At 38.0% G+C, this 21,207-nt stretch overlaps 2 protein-coding genes across 2 annotated transcripts; one reads left to right on the top strand and one right to left on the bottom strand.

Moving 5' to 3' along the window:
* Positions 1–8,947: 8,947 nt before the first annotated feature.
* Positions 8,948–9,808, top strand: LOC306925058 (free fatty acid receptor 2; the record flags this gene model as incomplete). Its single annotated transcript, XM_079503740.1, has 1 exon — positions 8,948–9,808. One exon carries the CDS (start codon positions 8,948–8,950, stop codon positions 9,806–9,808), a length of 861 nt encoding a protein of 286 aa, XP_079359866.1.
* A 2,819-nt stretch (positions 9,809–12,627) lies between these two features.
* lim2.5 (lens intrinsic membrane protein 2.5) lies at positions 12,628–17,078 on the bottom strand (the record flags this gene model as incomplete). The annotated part of the gene is made up of 4 exons (XM_079504113.1): positions 12,628–12,689; positions 14,226–14,360; positions 14,821–14,970; positions 16,904–17,078. The coding sequence occupies 4 exons, from the start codon at positions 17,076–17,078 to the stop codon at positions 12,628–12,630; spliced, it is 522 nt and encodes a 173-aa protein (XP_079360239.1).
* Between the last annotated feature and the right edge of the window lie 4,129 nt (positions 17,079–21,207).

Here is a 21,207-nt window from a genome sequence, read left to right as displayed (position 1 = left end):
CTAGTCCTACATACTTACACATAGAAACCCCAGTCAAACCTATTTAGGTTCATCTTATGGTGGACATGTTTGCCTGAAAAGGAATCTTTGAAATGTTTCATAGTTTTAGAAATATAGTGCTTTCAAATTTGAGAAATGTACAATGGGGCTCAATGGCAGATATTGGCACGTCATAAAAGCACTTTCACCTAGGAACTCCATTCATACTTTTTATAATTCAGCTTACTGTGGAGACACATGCTGGAACTTTTTACTTTGAAATGTTTTGTAGTTTCTGAGTTATTTAACTTAAACGCCCAATGCATTCTCAATGGCAATAGCACAAACTTTGGCATGCTACTAGTCCTACATACTTACACCTAGAAACCCCAGTCAAACCTATTTAGGTTCATCTTATGGTGGACATGTTTGCCTGAAAAGGAATCTTTGAAATGTTTCATAGTTTTAGAAATATAGTGCTTTCAAATTTGAGAAATGTACAATGGGGCTCAATGGCAGATATTGGCACGTCAAAAAAGCACTTTCACCTAGGAACTCCATTCATACTTTTTATATTTCAGCTTACTGTGGAGACACATGCTGGAACTTTTTACTTTGAAATGTTTTGTAGTTTCTGAGTTATTTAACTTAAACGCCCAATGCATTCTCAATGGCAATAGCACAAACTTTGGCATGCAACTAGTCCTACATACTTACACCTAGAAACCCCATTCAAACCTATTTAGGTTCATCTTATGGTGGACATGTTTGCCTGAAAAGGAATCTTTGAAATGTGTCATAGTTTTAGAAATATAGTGCTTTCAAATTTGAGAAATTTACAATGGGGCTCATTGGCAGATATTGGCACGTCAAAAAAGCACTTTCACCTAGAAACTCCATTCACACTTTTTATAATTCAGCTTACTGTGGAGACATGCTGGAACTTTTTACTTTGAAATGTTTTGTAGTTTCTGAGTTATTTAACTTAAACGCCCAATGCATTCTCAATGGCAATAGCACAAACTTTGGCATGCTACTAGTCCTACATACTTACACCTAGAAACCCCATTCAAACCTATTTAGGTTCATCTTATGGTGGACATGTTTGCCTGAAAAGGAATCTTTGAAATGTGTCATAGTTTTAGAAATATAGTGCTTTCAAATTTGAGAAATGTACAATGGGGCTCAATGGCAGATATTGGCACGTCATAAAAGCACCTTCACCTAGGAACTCCATTCATACTTTTTATAATTCAGCTTACTGTGGAGACACATGCTGGAACTTTTTTCTTTGAAATGTTTTGTAGTTTCTGAGTTATTTAACTTAAACGCCCAATGCATTCTCAATGGCAATAGCACAAACTTTGGCATGCTACTAGTCCTACATACTTACACATAGAAACCCCAGTCAAACCTATTTAGGTTCATCTTATGGTGGACATGTTTGCCTGAAAAGGAATCTTTGAAATGTTTAATAGTTTTAGAAATATAGTGCTTTCAAATTTGAGAAATGTACAATGGGGCTCAATGGCAGATATTGGCACGTCAAAAAAGCACTTTCACCTAGAAACTCCATTCACACTTTTTATAATTCAGCTTACTGTGGAGACACATGCTGGAACTTTTTACTTTGAAATGTTTTGTAGTGTCTGAGTTATTTAACTTAAACGCCCAATGCATTCTCAATGGCAATAGCACAAACTTTGGCATGCTACTAGTCCTACATACTTACACCTAGAAACCCCATTCAAACCTATTTAGGTTCATCTTATGGTGGACATGTTTGCCTGACAATGAATCTTTGAAATGTGTCATAGTTTTAGAAATATAGTGCTTTCAAATTTGAGAAATTTACAATGGGGCTCATTGGCAGATATTGGCACGTCAAAAAAGCACTTTCACCTAGAAACTCCATTCACACTTTTTATAATTCAGCTTACTGTGGAGACATGCTGGAACTTTTTACTTTGAAATGTTTTGTAGTTTCTGAGTTATTTAACTTAAACGCCCAATGCATTCTCAATGGCAATAGCACAAACTTTGGCATGCTACTAGTCCTACATACTTACACCTAGAAACCCCATTCAAACCTATTTAGGTTCATCTTATGGTGGACATGTTTGCCTGACAATGAATCTTTGAAATGTGTCATAGTTTTAGAAATATAGTGCTTTCAAATTTGAGAAATGTACAATGGGGCTCAATGGCAGATATTGGCACGTCATAAAAGCACTTTCACCTAGGAACTCCATTCATACTTTTTATAATTCAGCTTACTGTGGAGACACATGCTGGAACTTTTTACTTTGAAATGTTTTGTAGTTTCTGAGTTATTTAACTTAAACGCCCAATGCATTCTCAATGGCAATAGCACAAACTTTGTCATGCTACTAGTCCTACATACTTACACATAGAAACCCCAGTCAAACCTATTTAGGTTCATCTTATGGTGGACATGTTTGCCTGAAAAGGAATCTTTGAAATGTTTCATAGTTTTAGAAATATAGTGCTTTCAAATTTGAGAAATGTACAATGGGGCTCAATGGCAGATATTGGCACGTCATAAAAGCACTTTCACCTAGGAACTCCATTCATACTTTTTATAATTCAGCTTACTGTGGAGACACATGCTGGAACTTTTTACTTTGAAATGTTTTGTAGTTTCTGAGTTATTTAACTTAAACGCCCAATGCATTCTCAATGGCAATAGCACAAACTTTGGCATGCTACTAGTCCTACATACTTACACATAGAAACCCCAGTCAAACCTATTTAGGTTCATCTTATGGTGGACATGTTTGCCTGAAAAGGAATCTTTGAAATGTTTCATAGTTTTAGAAATATAGTGCTTTCAAATTTGAGAAATGTACAATGGGGCTCAATGGCAGATATTGGCACGTCATAAAAGCACTTTCACCTAGGAACTCCATTCATACTTTTTATAATTCAGCTTACTGTGGAGACACATGCTGGAACTTTTTACTTTGAAATGTTTTGTAGTTTCTGAGTTATTTAACTTAAACGCCCAATGCATTCTCAATGGCAATAGCACAAACTTTGGCATGCTACTAGTCCTACATACTTACACCTAGAAACCCCAGTCAAACCTATTTAGGTTCATCTTATGGTGTACATGTTTGCCTGAAAAGGAATCTTTGAAATGTTTCATAGTTTTAGAAATATAGTGCTTTCAAATTTGAGAAATGTACAATGGGGCTCAATGGCAGATATTGGCACGTCAAAAAAGCACTTTCACCTAGGAACTCCATTCATACTTTTTATATTTCAGCTTACTGTGGAGACACATGCTGGAACTTTTTACTTTGAAATGTTTTGTAGTTTCTGAGTTATTTAACTTAAACGCCCAATGCATTCTCAATGGCAATAGCACAAACTTTGGCATGCAACTAGTCCTACATACTTACACCTAGAAACCCCATTCAAACCTATTTAGGTTCATCTTATGGTGGACATGTTTGCCTGAAAAGGAATCTTTGAAATGTGTCATAGTTTTAGAAATATAGTGCTTTCAAATTTGAGAAATTTACAATGGGGCTCATTGGCAGATATTGGCACGTCAAAAAAGCACTTTCACCTAGAAACTCCATTCACACTTTTTATAATTCAGCTTACTGTGGAGACATGCTGGAACTTTTTACTTTGAAATGTTTTGTAGTTTCTGAGTTATTTAACTTAAACGCCCAATGCATTCTCAATGGCAATAGCACAAACTTTGGCATGCTACTAGTCCTACATACTTACACATAGAAACCCCAGTCAAACCTATTTAGGTTCATCTTATGGTGGACATGTTTGCCTGAAAAGGAATCTTTGAAATGTTTCATAGTTTTAGAAATATAGTGCTTTCAAATTTGAGAAATGTACAATGGGGCTCAATGGCAGATATTGGCACGTCATAAAAGCACTTTCACCTAGGAACTCCATTCATACTTTTTATAATTCAGCTTACTGTGGAGACACATGCTGGAACTTTTTACTTTGAAATGTTTTGTAGTTTCTGAGTTATTTAACTTAAACGCCCAATGCATTCTCAATGGCAATAGCACAAACTTTGGCATGCTACTAGTCCTACATACTTACACCTAGAAACCCCAGTCAAACCTATTTAGGTTCATCTTATGGTGGACATGTTTGCCTGAAAAGGAATCTTTGAAATGTTTCATAGTTTTAGAAATATAGTGCTTTCAAATTTGAGAAATGTACAATGGGGCTCAATGGCAGATATTGGCACGTCAAAAAAGCACTTTCACCTAGGAACTCCATTCATACTTTTTATATTTCAGCTTACTGTGGAGACACATGCTGGAACTTTTTACTTTGAAATGTTTTGTAGTTTCTGAGTTATTTAACTTAAACGCCCAATGCATTCTCAATGGCAATAGCACAAACTTTGGCATGCAACTAGTCCTACATACTTACACCTAGAAACCCCATTCAAACCTATTTAGGTTCATCTTATGGTGGACATGTTTGCCTGAAAAGGAATCTTTGAAATGTGTCATAGTTTTAGAAATATAGTGCTTTCAAATTTGAGAAATTTACAATGGGGCTCATTGGCAGATATTGGCACGTCAAAAAAGCACTTTCACCTAGAAACTCCATTCACACTTTTTATAATTCAGCTTACTGTGGAGACATGCTGGAACTTTTTACTTTGAAATGTTTTGTAGTTTCTGAGTTATTTAACTTAAACGCCCAATGCATTCTCAATGGCAATAGCACAAACTTTGGCATGCTACTAGTCCTACATACTTACACCTAGAAACCCCATTCAAACCTATTTAGGTTCATCTTATGGTGGACATGTTTGCCTGAAAAGGAATCTTTGAAATGTGTCATAGTTTTAGAAATATAGTGCTTTCAAATTTGAGAAATGTACAATGGGGCTCAATGGCAGATATTGGCACGTCATAAAAGCACTTTCACCTAGGAACTCCATTCATACTTTTTATAATTCAGCTTACTGTGGAGACACATGCTGGAACTTTTTTCTTTGAAATGTTTTGTAGTTTCTGAGTTATTTAACTTAAACGCCCAATGCATTCTCAATGGCAATAGCACAAACTTTGGCATGCTACTAGTCCTACATACTTACACATAGAAACCCCATTCAAACCTATTTAGGTTCATCTTATGGTGGACATGTTTGCCTGACAATGAATCTTTGAAATGTGTCATAGTTTTAGAAATATAGTGCTTTCAAATTTGAGAAATGTACAATGGGGCTCATTGGCAGATATTGGCACGTCAAAAAAGCACTTTCACCTAGAAACTCCATTCACACTTTTTATAATTCAGCTTACTGTGGAGACATGCTGGAACTTTTTACTTTGAAATGTTTTGTAGTTTCTGAGTTATTTAACTTAAACGCCCAATGCATTCTCAATGGCAATAGCACAAACTTTGGCATGCTACTAGTCCTACATACTTACACCTAGAAACCCCATTCAAACCTATTTAGGTTCATCTTATGGTGGACATGTTTGCCTGAAAAGGAATCTTTGAAATGTGTCATAGTTTTAGAAATATAGTGCTTTCAAATTTGAGAAATGTACAATGGGGCTCAATAGCAGATATTGGCACGTCATAAAAGCACTTTCACCTAGGAACTCCATTCATACTTTTTATAATTCAGCTTACTGTGGAGACACATGCTGGAACTTTTTACTTTGAAATGTTTTGTAGTTTCTGAGTTATTTAACTTAAACGCCCAATGCATTCTCAATGGCAATAGCACAAACTTTGGCATGCTACTAGTCCTACATACTTACACATAGAAACCCCAGTCAAACCTATTTAGGTTCATCTTATGGTGGACATGTTTGCCTGAAAAGGAATCTTTGAAATGTTTCATAGTTTTAGAAATATAGTGCTTTCAAATTTGAGAAATGTACAATGGGGCTCAATGGCAGATATTGGCACGTCATAAAAGCACTTTCACCTAGGAACTCCATTCATACTTTTTATAATTCAGCTTACTGTGGAGACACATGCTGGAACTTTTTACTTTGAAATGTTTTGTAGTTTCTGAGTTATTTAACTTAAACGCCCAATGCATTCTCAATGGCAATAGCACAAACTTTGGCATGCTACTAGTCCTACATACTTACACATAGAAACCCCAGTCAAACCTATTTAGGTTCATCTTATGGTGGACATGTTTGCCTGAAAAGGAATCTTTGAAATGTTTCATAGTTTTAGAAATATAGTGCTTTCAAATTTGAGAAATGTACAATGGGGCTCAATGGCAGATATTGGCACGTCATAAAAGCACTTTCACCTAGGAACTCCATTCATACTTTTTATAATTCAGCTTACTGTGGAGACACATGCTGGAACTTTTTACTTTGAAATGTTTTGTAGTTTCTGAGTTATTTAACTTAAACGCCCAATGCATTCTCAATGGCAATAGCACAAACTTTGGCATGCTACTAGTCCTACATACTTACACCTAGAAACCCCAGTCAAACCTATTTAGGTTCATCTTATGGTGGACATGTTTGCCTGAAAAGGAATCTTTGAAATGTGTCATAGTTTTAGAAATATAGTGCTTTCAAATTTGAGAAATGTACAATGGGGCTCAATGGCAGATATTGGCACGTCATAAAAGCACTTTCACCTAGGAACTCCATTCATACTTTTTATAATTCAGCTTACTGTGGAGACACATGCTGGAACTTTTTACTTTGAAATGTTTTGTAGTTTCTGAGTTATTTAACTTAAACGCCCAATGCATTCTCAATGGCAATAGCACAAACTTTGGCATGCTACTAGTCCTACATACTTACACATAGAAACCCCAGTCAAACCTATTTAGGTTCATCTTATGGTGGACATGTTTGCCTGAAAAGGAATCTTTGAAATGTTTCATAGTTTTAGAAATATAGTGCTTTCAAATTTGAGAAATGTACAATGGGGCTCAATGGCAGATATTGGCACGTCATAAAAGCACTTTCACCTAGGAACTCCATTCATACTTTTTATAATTCAGCTTACTGTGGAGACACATGCTGGAACTTTTTACTTTGAAATGTTTTGTAGTTTCTGAGTTATTTAACTTAAACGCCCAATGCATTCTCAATGGCAATAGCACAAACTTTGGCATGCTACTAGTCCTACATACTTACACCTAGAAACCCCAGTCAAACCTATTTAGGTTCATCTTATGGTGGACATGTTTGCCTGAAAAGGAATCTTTGAAATGTGTCATAGTTTTAGAAATATAGTGCTTTCAAATTTGAGAAATTTACAATGGGGCTCATTGGCAGATATTGGCACGTCAAAAAAGCACTTTCACCTAGAAACTCCATTCACACTTTTTATAATTCAGCTTACTGTGGAGACATGCTGGAACTTTTTACTTTGAAATGTTTTGTAGTTTCTGAGTTATTTAACTTAAACGCCCAATGCATTCTCAATGGCAATAGCACAAACTTTGGCATGCTACTAGTCCTACATACTTACACCTAGAAACCCCATTCAAACCTATTTAGGTTCATCTTATGGTGGACATGTTTGCCTGAAAAGGAATCTTTGAAATGTGTCATAGTTTTAGAAATATAGTGCTTTCAAATTTGAGAAATTTACAATGGGGCTCATTGGCAGATATTGGCACGTCAAAAAAGCACTTTCACCTAGAAACTCCATTCACACTTTTTATAATTCAGCTTACTGTGGAGACATGCTGGAACTTTTTACTTTGAAATGTTTTGTAGTTTCTGAGTTATTTAACTTAAACGCCCAATGCATTCTCAATGGCAATAGCACAAATGTTGGCATGCTACTAGTCCTACATACTTACACCTAGAAACCCCATTCAAACCTATTTAGGTTCATCTTATGGTGGACATGTTTGCCTGAAAAGGAATCTTTGAAATTTGTCATAGTTTTAGAAATATAGTGCTTTCAAATTTGAGAAATTTACAATGGGGCTCATTGGCAGATATTGGCACGTCAAAAAAGCACTTTCACCTAGAAACTCCATTCACACTTTTGATAATTCAGTTTACTGTGGAGACACATGCTGGAACTTTTTACTTTGAAATGTTTTGTAGTTTCTGAGTTATTTAACTTAAACGCCCAATGCATTCTCAATGGCAATAGCACAAACTTTTGCATGCTACTAGAGACTTTGAAATGTTTTGTAATTTCTGAGTTATACTGTAGGTACCAACCTACAGCTTGCATGGCAACAGTGAACTAACAAGAGCCTTTTATTTGAGTCAAGAGGGGAGTGTAATTTGGCTTTGCATGTAGGTAGGCTATAGTCACTGTTTGCTATAGCAAATGAGCAGAACAGTCTCAAAACACAGAGTTGGTTACAGTCTTAGGTTAGTACAAGCATACTGTATACGATTTAGTAATTGTTTTTGTCACAATTAAACCCAAGACCTGGATCAAAAATCTAGATTTTTACTAAACCTGAACCTTTTTTGAGAAGCAGGGAAAAAGTAAGTAAATAATATCTATTTATCTTATACAAGCAAAATGTCAACTAAATTAAAATAGACAATCTGTTGTGAAACATTGTCTTTTAAATATTTTATGTCAGCTTTAGAATTTTAAAGTGATCTGTTTCTGTGGACAAAAATATTTTAGAAAAGCTATTATTATTCATATTGTTATATTTTACTCTTAGCTGGTTCATTACTATGAATGTCCCAGTAGCCTAGTTGCTCAAGAATTACTCAAAGGAAAACATCGTCATCACATGCACGCTCCAGACAGAGAAAGATGGAGAGGTATAAATGTATGTGTATGAGGAAAGAGCGCGAGGAAGACAGCATAGACCATTATAATATTATTATTCAAGCATGCCTCCAGGCAGAGATTTGCACTCTATTACACACTATTTCTTTACCTTTCAGTTTCAAGTCATGCAGAATACTGTATATGTTGTTCAGTTAATTATTTCACTATTTCTGTCCTGTGGTTTAGAATCACAGTCATGAAGCTACAGAGTGTGATCATCCTCTCAGTCGACATCCTTATCTTCCTGATAGGCCTGCCGGCAAACATGTTGGCACTGTACGCCTTCAGTACCCAGATCAGTGTCAGGCCAAGTCCAACAGCCATCCTGCTCCTCAACCTGACTGTCTCAGACCTCATTTTCCTTGCTGTACTTCCCCTCAAGATGTATGAGGCTGCATGCGATATGCAGTGGAACCTGCCTCACTATGTCTGCACTATGTCTGCCTTCATCTTCTTCTGCACCATCTACACCAGCTCCCTGCTACTGATGGCGGTTAGTGTTGTGCGCTACATCGGGGTAGCTTTCCCGGTCGCCTACTGGCAGCTGTACAGGCCTGTATACCCCATAGTGATGAGTGCTGTCATCTGGTTAGTCTCACTAGCCCACTGTAGCATTGTTATCTTCATCGAGCACCACCCATCCCTCTCCAATACAAACTCCACCATGTGCTATGAAGACTTCTCACCGAAGCAGTTGGCAGTCCTTCTCCCTATGCGCATGGAGTTTTTTGTAGTCCTTTGCATAATACCCCTTATAATTTGTGTATTTTGCTACCTGGCCTGCATTTGGATTCTCTACACACGCCCTGGGATACCTCAAGTGCAGAAACGGAAGGCCATCGGCATGGCCCTGGGGACTCTAGCTGTGTTCCTGGTTTGTGTGCTTCCATATAACCTTTCCCATGTTGCAGGCTACTTTCAAGCTACCAGTCCTCAATGGAGGTACTATACGCTGCTTCTCAGCACCCTTAACACATGCCTGGACCCCATCATCTTCTACTTCTCCTCATCCACCTTTCGTATTTCCATGTGCCAATCCTCATCCACACCAACATAGGAGGCCTTTTCTATGTTTCACCAGTTTCAATTGAAACGGGCCTCCACCATCAGGGGGGTCTCCAAGCTCTGACTGATCATCAGGCGTCAGTCAACCCCCGCTGTTACTCTCTCTCTCACAATGTTAAGTTACACCTATTTCCTATTAATAACCTGGGTAAATGTGTGGCATTGGGAGGTAAAGGGGAGACACTTTTCCTGTGATGTTCCACAGAGGTGAATTCTGGGTCTTCAATGGATGTCTCAGGTTAAATGAGCAAAAATCTGAGATCAATATATTCAGCTCCCCAAATTCCGCCCACTCCTTCAAATCAGAAATTGGTAGGGTATGATTCTACTTCAGCCTCAGGGTTGTTCAATCATGTTACATCCAGCTGAGGAACATTGCCAGAATAAAGTCTTTCCTGTCTTTTGCAGACCTTGAAAAGGTCAAGCTTGTATTCACCTTGTATTTCCCAAACAATATCCCGTTTCCAATTGGTACAGAATTCAGCTGCTAGACTGCTGATTCTAAGACATATGACCATATCACCCATCTTAGCTGCTCTCCACTGGTTGCCTGTGAATTTCAGAATAGATTTTATTATTACCGATGACTGTTAAAGCCCTGCCTGGACAGGTTTCCAGTTATATTTTAAATTATGCTAGTCCACTATAAGGCTGTGTGCACTGTGCAGCCTTAGATCCTCAGATACTGTATAGGGCCAAGTACAGGAAATCTATGGAAAATACAGGATCAACCTCAAACTAATTGCAAAAAAAAAAAAAACTCAGCTGATTTTTTATCTTCAATATATCCTGATTTTGTATCTTCAACATATCCTGAATAACAGAAAAAAGTTGCCTGGAATTGTCTGAGGGGAAAGTTTAGAAAACAGCATGGCCACCATTGACATCCAATATAAGGCAAATATTTTGTAGATTAACTTTTGCTTTAAGTAGCATGTGACATTTCTAGAGGGTTTTCATGATGCTGGATCCATTCCAAGCATTAGTTTTGCATAAAATTCAGGATATATTGAAGATACAAAATCAGCTGAGTTTGGTTTTTTGCAATTAGTTTGAGGTCAAGTTACATTATTCCTGGACTTGCTTGGATCGATCAGGCTTTCCGGCCCCAGCACGGGAAGCTAGACTTTGGAACACCTTGCATGAGGTTCTAAGGTTAGCAAAATCATTATAATTTCTGAAAACCTACTTTTATGTCAAATCTCTTTCTTATTGTAATTTAAAGTTGTTTTTATCTCCATTAACTCAGTTTTTAACTATAGTTAGTTTAAGTCTTAAACCCTAGATAATGTACTTTGTTGTTTTTAGGTATAAACTGATACCAGGATGAAGAACAGGAGACCAAAGTTTAGACCCAAATGTAGTGCCGTCTTTACCTTTAAAATTAGGGAATTGCCCTTTAAATCCTGAATTTACCAAGACAGCTTCTTGAACCATAAAAAATAGAAAGACCTTAAAAAGTTATTTGAAGACGCAGACGCAAGAAACTTTTTAAGGTTTTAACAATATTTTAGTAGGTATTAATCAATTTACAGAGAAATATGTTGGAATTCGGATAGTACAATTACAAAATAATTTAGAGCAATAATCCAATGGTCCGGGCGCCGAATTCTGCTCTCCTGAGCATTGTTCATTGCTTTGTACTGTAGATGACGTTAGTTTGTTGATATTAGTCTATTGGCTGGAGATGATTCATATCCGCAATGTCAGATGACAAGACCAGGGTTGGCGATGGTTGGCGATCTCTCATTAGTCCAGCACATTGATGATGCTGAAGTCGGCGTGACGGAGAGTCACAAGATAGGAAGTGTCTCGATTCCTCTGCAGTTGGGTGCGTTGCCCTGGCAACCTGATGATAAAACTCTTTCCCTATACTGACTTCCCACTTCTCCCACCACAGCCAAGGTCACACTGATAACGCAGCTGCATGCAAACTAAATGCACTGTACCACAGTTTTTACAGTATAATATAAATATGATAAAATAGGGCACATGCATGGTGACATGACATTATAGGATTAGAGGAACAACCCTGTGTAAACATGGAGTAGGGGTAAAATTATGATAAGGCCTTTCTAACCTAACCCACAGAATATGGTGAAGTGACCAACTGGACATTAGTTGTAAACACGATAACAATTTATCTATCAGTTGTCTAGTCTCTCAGGGGTCTATAGTAGACCACTAGACCCCCTCCTTTTCCCCCCTCTACACCAAATACTTTCTCTGAAAACAGCAATCTACAAGTTCACACTGTGTCGCAACACATTGTGAGCTTGTAGATCTACTAATTTCACTGATTATTTGGCTCAGCCTCAGATAAGGACACTAGGGTTAATTTTTATCTGGTTCCATAAAGCACTTTGTAAATTTGTAAAAATGCTATTCAAATAAATTCATAAATCAATCATTAACATTTTGTATCACAAGAAGTTAATTTGCAGCGTGATGGAATGCCACAAGACCAAGCTTAAGTCAGCATTATGTATTTTATGTGGTTTGCACCAGTTATTCCATTCATATGCAAAGCCTTACTGTGCTTTTGTTGCGTTTGTTTTGCATTGTATCTATAAAAGCACCTCACACACTGACCTCACTCCATCGGTCATGTTGAACCTAAAATGCAAAGACATTGACACTGTCACAAGGTGCTGAGGTGAAATTCTAATGTTTTATTACTTTAATGTCAGCCATTTTCCATTTATTTTATATACTTGTTCATTTATTTTTCCATGGGAAATGAAAATGTTATTTTGCCCATTGCTGTTTACTTTTTGCAGTGCAGCTTTCAGGTACCATTTCTTCCTTTATTTAGCGAGGGCCAGCCACTCTTCTACACTCATGCATCCTGTATGCACACATGTAGAATATGCCTGCAAAATAAAATGTAAGTGAATGTTTGTAAATTAATCAAATGCAGTCATAATAGTGAAAACATCTTCCAAAACACTGATTAAACAAGCTAATGTAACCATAATATGGTTACATTAGCTTGTGCCAAATAAGTCTGAGCACATAATTATTATGTGCTCAGACTTATTTGGCACAATACAGTACTAAGCAATTCACAGTACTAGGCTATTTTCCCCTCAAATAAGCAGGCAAATTAAGCAGGCACAAGAATATGAATGTGTGGAACCAATGTGTGAATGGGTTTTTAAGATGACTTTTGCCATTTTGCCCTATATTTTCGTCCATGCTAAACCCCTTATCCCTAAACTACTTTGCCTTTCTTCACTATTTTGAAAAACATTTTTGATTAGTTAAACTAGCCATTCTACAAGCTCATAATGTGTCCATGTAGATTGGCTATTTTAACTATTCAAAAATTGTGAAACAAGGCAAAGTAGTTTAGGGATAAGGGGTTTAGCATGGATGAAAATAGAGCCCTTGTAGCCCTTCAGTGTAGAGAGACAGCTAACTAAATTCAGAGGGAGAGGAGCTACATGCAAGACAGAGATCAGATTGGGGTCGGGTCGGATCTAAAGTTCAAACCAGTGTCCTCACACTCACAAAGAGCATGTGGTCTGTGCACTAAAGCCCCATTTAGACTGCAGTCACATCCAGTCAAATCAGATTCAAATCAGATTTATTTCTCAAATCAGATCTTTTGGCACGACCGTTCACTGCATTTGCAATGTGACCAGATCGGATCTGTCACAGATCTGAGTGTTCAGACTGGCAGCCAAATCCAGCCTTACTCAGATCTGTGCCACATCCAGATTGGAATCCGATTTGTTTAAACTAGAACGGTGCCTGGTGGTAGCGCATCGAGTCGGTAACGATGTAAGTTAGAGATACATGCCCTACCCGGCTATGCAATACCCGTTGTACCCGTGTCAGAGTACCCGTTCCACCCATCTGTCTGTGTCCCTTTATTCCATGGAGTTCTGTGTCAGGCATGCCCAAATATGAAGTGTTGTTATGTAAGAGGCCAGCTCCATATGGAGATATAGGGGTGATCAGGTCCAGAGCCGGGGCAGAGGCCTTTTGTGGCGGCTCTGGACAACTGTGTGTCCGGTCCGACTGACTCGACACCGGGCACTGCACTGCAGACATTCTGTAAGGTGTTCATTGGATTTCATGGAAACTGTTGCAACAATACGTTTTTAATAAGGCCCCATACTGTAGTTGGTAATATACAGTAGCGTGTGTTCCAATAATTGGCAGTTAACTGAGTGTACAGTATGTGCATTATTTAAATACACATATGTAACTCAACTTTCAATTAACTCATTACTTGTGTGGCATGGGAAATCACACCTGTGTCTAATTTATACTATGGTTGGTGTTGCTCACCAAAAATAATATAATCAAATAATATTCAGTGAGCGACATGATTGTGTGATGAAGCATGCCTATAAATTAGACTTCATGCCAGAGAAGTCCACTTCCTGATCTCTGATTACCTGCAAAGAACGTCATGAGCAAGGCCACCCAGCCTAGTATGTAGGACCAAGAGAAGCGCCAGTCGCCAAAGCGCTTGCCCAAGAAGTTCACTGTCACCCCAGTGTAAATGGCCATTGCAAGCAGAACAAAGAGAGCTGGCAGAGGATGACAGACACAATACATATTTAAATCGATTTCCACTTTTGAAGGTTAGTTCAGTTGTCTGATAATTCAATGAATGGGCTAAACATCAGAAATTTAAAACATAACAGACTTTTATGCGATGGTATCAGAATTGGATTTCAAAGCAGTGTACTGTAGGTTTGTTACCGTTGGTTTTCTCCAGCATCCAAGCTCATTGAGTTTAGACTTTCCCAGATGTATCAGTATATGATTTATGATTTATGATCGCCTGGCTACACAAGACTATATAGTTCAGTTGCTATGCAGATAATGAAATAATATAAAGAATCTGTCATTCTCTTTGTTTATATAAAATACATTCCTGTGTTGACTTGCAGGTCACTCTCTGCTTAAATAAAGTTATACAAACATTATGTGAGATATATTTACTCTTTACTTTCGGCAGGTGTTTTGTTATCTGGCATTACTCACTCGAGACAAAGAACATGATCCCAGCAGCAAAAGAGCGATTGAACCTCTCAAAGGCAGAGAAGTGGGCAAAGGACAGTATGCCAGCAATGATGCCAGCAAAGCATGACATGGCAGAGAGGATCATGAAAGCACGAGTGGCATTCCAGTAGGCTATGTGAGAGAGAGAGAGAGAGAGAGAGAGAGAGAGAGAGAGGGAGAGGGAGAGGGAGAGAGAGGGAGAGAGAGGGAGAGAGAGAGAGATAGAGAGAGAGAGAGAGAGAGAGAGAGAGATATAGAGAGAGAGAGAGAGAGGGAGAGAGAGAGAGAGAGAGAGAGATGGAGAGAGAGAGAGAGGGAGAGAGAGAGAGAGAGAGAGAGAGTGAGAGAGGGAAGGGTCATTTTTAATGGGGAAAAAAATCTTCTTTGGGGAAAAAAGATAATTAGAAGATATCTCAACTTCTTTAAAGTATTATATAGTTTAGTAATATCATTTTCTATGCATGGGTGTTTGGTAATAACGGCAATAGTATTCAATATATTGCATATATTGATATTCCTCATTTCCTCTACAGGACCAATTGTGAGAGCAAGGCCAAAGCGATGGTGGATAGGCTATATACATTTAGAATGAAACTCTTCATACTATTACTGGGACCCAACTGTTTGGGACCTTTTTAATTTCCTGTAATGTTATGATCAACACTTACATTTTTAGATGCAACAACAGTCATACTTCTGTTGTAGCGTATAGCCAGTATTTCTTGACAGAAAACTGAAATGTATTAATAGGTGTATGCTGTTATCTTGCACGAGGTCTTCCTCTCCGTGTATGTAATCCACTACTCATTCTTGCACATTTACTGTATTTGCAATTAAAAGTATTTTGATTAGGGAAAATACTAATTCATTGACATCCTAGGGGCTGTATAGGGGCTAATAAAGGCATAACCTTACTCGTAGTTATCAGTAGATATGGTTATGTAATCCAGAATGACCATAGTTAGAAGTCCATTCATTTAAGTCCTCCTAGATATTGTCGTGTAATTTCTAATAAATGAACCAAAATTAAAGTCTATTTTCAACTAAGGTCAGTACGGTTAAACAGCTGGTTTGAAATCAATCTAGAATGTTCTCACCAAAAGGAGCTATTGTTAAACGTCTGAGCGAGCAACACCTTACAAGGACAGGATGCGATCCTTTTGTTCTAAGTTTGTTAGAGGCCCACAGAAGGTGTGAAGCAGCTGGCAGTATCTGATTTCGGCTTGAGACTTTAACTTTCTATATTTCTGTTGGACTTTCTTAAAATATCTTAAAACACTCTTCTGTTACTATAGAATAGATAAACGCTAGGAAACTAATACATAGACTAGGTTACTAAACTATTAGTGCATTCAGTAACTAATCTAAAATGTACTCTTAACATAGGGTTATTTTTATTATAATTTCATGTACCAAGTTAAAACAGCTCATTCATTTCTTAAATAGAGTCAGTTCAGTTTAATGTAATTCTGTTTAGTTTCATACTGTTCTGTCATGTTTCAGTTAAGTTACATATAATTCTGTTTAGTTTTATATAGTTCTGTCATGTTTATAATTTCATATATCATATTGTATTCTTAAAAGCATTGCTATGGAGTTGTAATATCTCAAGTTGTAAAAATAGCTTTGGTATAGGAGAACGCAGCTTAGCATAGGTCCCGCCTTCGCGAGAACCGGATACCCTGTTCAGCGGCTTTCTATTGGACGAGGCCGCTGACAGAGTAGGCGGGACTATGCGTTGGCTTGTGAGACATAAGCCTGAGCGCATCTCATATCGGGAGTCTGATCCGGCGTCGATATTGGAACCACGGAACGCTGTGTGTTGAATGCTCAGACTCAGGCATAAGACTTTTATCTTGTGCAGTGTTATAACGGCTGTTTCGACTTTGTACTTGGCGAAAATAAATACGGAGTTGACCTTTGAAGCTACAATCCATCGAGCGTCCATCCCTTTTTGTCCTTTGAATGCACTGCTGATCCAGACCGGAAACGACAATATGACCATGGCCAGAAGGATCAAATGTGAAGGTTCAAGTGGTTCCAGCAGTGTGTGTTGTCCACTCACCAATGCTGTCAGTCTGCATGTAACACTTGCCAGACATGCAGTATCTCCACAAGCCCTGATGGGCAAAGCTGCCAGAGAGACGATACTGCATCCAGTAGTCTGTAGCTGTAGAGACCACCAACAGGATGTTCCCCACAATTGCACAGAACAGGCCCCCTCCCATGAAGCTGTACATCCTGAGTGGCACTGCAAGCGAAGGCTCCACACACTGTGGAGGAAAAGGACAAGAGATGGTTATTGTTGCAGTGGAGTAAAAGGTGCTTTGTGTGTGCAGTAAATATTTCTTGGGCAGTTTTGGTTGCTTTTAGTTTCAAATTGTATTCAACAAGGAAAACCATATGGTCAAGTTGGGGGAGGATCGAGTCAACACAAAGAGCCCACTATAAATACAGTACTTGTAGAATTGGACAAATTCCTCCCAATTGCTACTAGAACTAGTTGCATGCCTTCTGAAAGATTAATACAGGGCCTTTAAAAAAATCATATCGTGGAAGTTCATTTTCTTCCATAATATAATTCAAAAAGTGAACTTTTTATATACTATTCATATATTCTAGATTAATTGTGCATAGTGAAATATTTTAAACCTTTTTTGTTTCAATCTTGATGATTGTGGCATACAGCTCATGAAAATTTAAAAAAAATCCTATCTCAAAATATTTTATGAGACCACATTTATACCATCTGAATAGTATGAAACAAATTATTTCATCAATGGGGTGATCAGCCTGTGGCACCATTAAGGTGTTGAATTTAGTGTCTCACACCTTCCTCTTGACAATATAACGCATAGATTCTCTGTGGGGTTCAGGTCAGGCCAATTGGCTGGTCAGTTAAGCACAGTAATACCATGGTCAGTACACCAATTACTAGTAGTTTTGGTACTGTGGGCAGGTGCCAAATTGAGCTGGAAAGGAAAATCATCATCTCCATGAAGCTTGTCTCCAGTGTGAAGTTTTCACTGTCAGTGGACCAACACCAGCAGATGGCCCCAAATCATCATTGTGTTTTACCAATTCCAGAGTCAACACAACCATCTATTAGGATATTTTACAGCAATGTGTGCTTGCGTATGTTGACAAGCTTTATGGATATACTGGTTTTCCAGTAGAACTTGGCACCTGCCCACAGTGCCAAAACTACTAGTAATTGGTGTGCTGACCATGGTATTACTGTGCTTAACTGACCAGCCAACTGGCCTGACCTGAACTCACTGAACACACTATATTCAACAATACAAATGATTTTAATCTTTTAATCTGGGTTTCCATAACACCTCAACAGTGCCACAGGCTTATCACCTCCAATGCATGTCCCATTGATGAAATCATTTGTTTAAAAGTACCCCAGACCATGTATTGAGTGCATAAATTAACATACTTTTCAGATAGTTGACATTTCTGTATTATGTGTTTTTTAGTGGTCTCATAAAATATTCTAATATTTTGAGATAGGATTTTTGCCACAATGCCACAATCATCAAGATTTAAAAAAAGGTTTTAAATATTTAACTGTATGCGTAATGAATCTAGAATATATGACATTTTCACTTTTTGAATTATATTCCGGAAGAAAACATTTCCACAATATTCCATTTTTTTAGAAGGACCTGGTGGATTGTTTTGAGAGTTTCTTGGTTGTTTCCAGGTGTCAGCCAGATAATATTATCAGTCCATATGCAGTAGGCTACTGTACCTCTCAAGGGCACTTTTGACCTTCTCTCTTTGCACTATTTTCCACCCAAAGGTAGCCTACCTACATATCTGAAAGTATATTTTAACATTTGATATTTTGCACAATAGAATCAGGAACCGTGAATATTTGAATTTTATTTGTGTATATTTGTGTACTTGATCATGTAAATAATACAGCCCCATTATTTCGCCTTATATATCCCTTACTTTGCATATTTTCCATGCTATTCCTTTTTTATTTAACAATGTAACTGCTGTCAAAGGAAGCTTGCACAAACTAATTTCACCCACTCCTTTATTTGTAAATGCATTGCGTGAACTAGTTGATTTGACTCCAACATACAGCCTTCAGCTCAAACATTTCTTGTGGTTAGGCTACAGTAGTTACTGTAGTAGCCTGTGGCTATTAGCTCTTAAGCCTTCCATGACAACCACTTGGAAGATAGTTGGGTAATGGAAATAAAATTATAATATTTTTACTATAAAAACTGGGTGCTCGAGTGGTGCAGTGGTACCACCGCAAAGGCTGTGGGTTCGATTCCACCGCGGTGCATCCGGCTTGGTCTATGGCTGGGGAGTTGGACAAGATAGGCTCTACATCCTCCCGGTGGGGGCTCCTTACTGGCAGGTGAGTCAATAGGATACAATAGCAGTGACAACACACAACTGTGTGTGGGGAGGAATTCTACATTGGGGAGAAAATGGGGTATTTAAAAAGAAAGAATGTAATACTATAAGTATAAATTATTCAATCGTGTCAAATCAGGACATGGAGACAGTAAAGGGAATGGGGATACTATCATGCTTTTGATTAGCATTTCCCTCATTTGTTGATGGTTATCATCATGTATAGAATAAATCAATACAATCCATATTGATTGGAGAAAACCATCTCAGTGAACATTGCCATTTCACCATAAACACAGCAAACAAGGTTATATGGACACAAAGGCTAGTGGCTAAAAAACAGAAAATAAAGGTTGTAGTTCTCATATTCACACAGATTTTACTCCAGTGACATCACTGTAGTAAACCTCTCAGCACAACTTCAGCAGCATTTCAGAAACACAACATTTTTTATCAGAGTTATGACTAATATAACATTACCTTTCCAACATATAGAGTAGAGGTAATGTTTAAAAGTGTGAATAGTGTCCCTTTTGATTATTTAACTGAGTTTAAGTCATGCTAATATTTACTATAATTTATTTATATTTAATACATAAATATACTAGGTAGTAATGGACATAATACTGTACACAAACCATTGGTCTGTGGGAACTAGACATGCACATTTAACATTGCCAATTGAAACACCACATACACATTCCAATGTCTACTTCAGCATCTTATAATCACACATAACAGCAAAAGTAACAGGAGACAGTCGCCCTAATCACAATACACTATTGCTACATTTGTTTTTCTTAATATAGCCAATGTGGCCTACCTGCTAAACATATGCACAGTAAGCCCTGATATGATGCATAGCAAATTCAAAGCACACAAACTTCACAAGGTTCAGTATTTGAGGTTAAATATACTGTAGACCTATCCAAGTAATGGTTGCAGATGTTTATAAATACTTCCTCAAAACTCAGAATGTGACAGGAACAGCGCTCTGATAGACAATCTTGATTATGTTACAAAACAGATTAAGTCCAGTGACATTTTGCAACTATTGAAATAGCTACTGTAACTAACCATTAGCCATTTTAAAACAATTGGAGGATGTTGAACTGTCAAGACAATAAATATTTGACAGATCACAATGGCCTTGTTGGTCTAGAATACAAATAAAAGGCATAATACTTTGCTAAGCATCAAACCAACTTGGCTGTGACTGTAAATATATCACAGGCCTATCTGTGCACGTGACATGCACTAAAAGAGCAAAAACTGAGATGTTGAGCATGCACAGGGTTCTGCCACAATCATTGTAAACAATGTATATTTTTAAATACTTTTTGAATGAACTGGAATCACAAGAGAATGACTTTTAATTTTGTTTTGGCTAACCCTATGTATACTTGAAGAAGTTGAAGGCTGGATGTACAGTAGGGTCACATAGTGAGGGCCGTTCTCTTGGCCCTTAGCACTGCATAACATGTATCAAATAATGGCCCTTTCATCAGCTCTTATCAAAAGACTAGGGTACATCTTACCTGAATTCTTCAGGATAAATAAACCCTCTTTAAGTGTCAACCTTTCCTCAGGGAAAGAGTGAGAGAGCGCAAGCCTGGACTGAGCAAAATGTCAAAGAGGACCCCCTAGGCTGAATTCCAAAAAGTTATCCCCTCCGCTTTTCTGTTGATGGAGGCAAAATCTACACAAAACAAATGCACTTGAGCTGGTGGGTGAAGCAGCACGTGACCCTTTCACATTCAACTAGGTGGGAGAATTTGGGAGTGTAGATCATGTACGGGTGGGGGAGCGGTGTGTAGGGGGACAACGGGGGTGGGGTTGTGTGAGGGATACGAGGCCGATGTACCACAGTCCCGTCGTCTGTTGTTGTACCAAGCATTCTGGAACTGTGGATGTGCAGAGGCTTGCAGTACTGCTGCAGTCAATGCAACATGCTGAAGCGCACAATTTCTTTCACACGGTTGG

Source organism: Electrona antarctica, assembly GCF_951216825.1.
Source record: "Electrona antarctica genome assembly, chromosome: 6".
Taxonomy (NCBI): Eukaryota; Metazoa; Chordata; class Actinopteri; order Myctophiformes; family Myctophidae; genus Electrona; species Electrona antarctica.
Note: the sequence above shows the minus strand (reverse complement) of the source record. Positions and strands in the feature narration are given on the sequence as shown.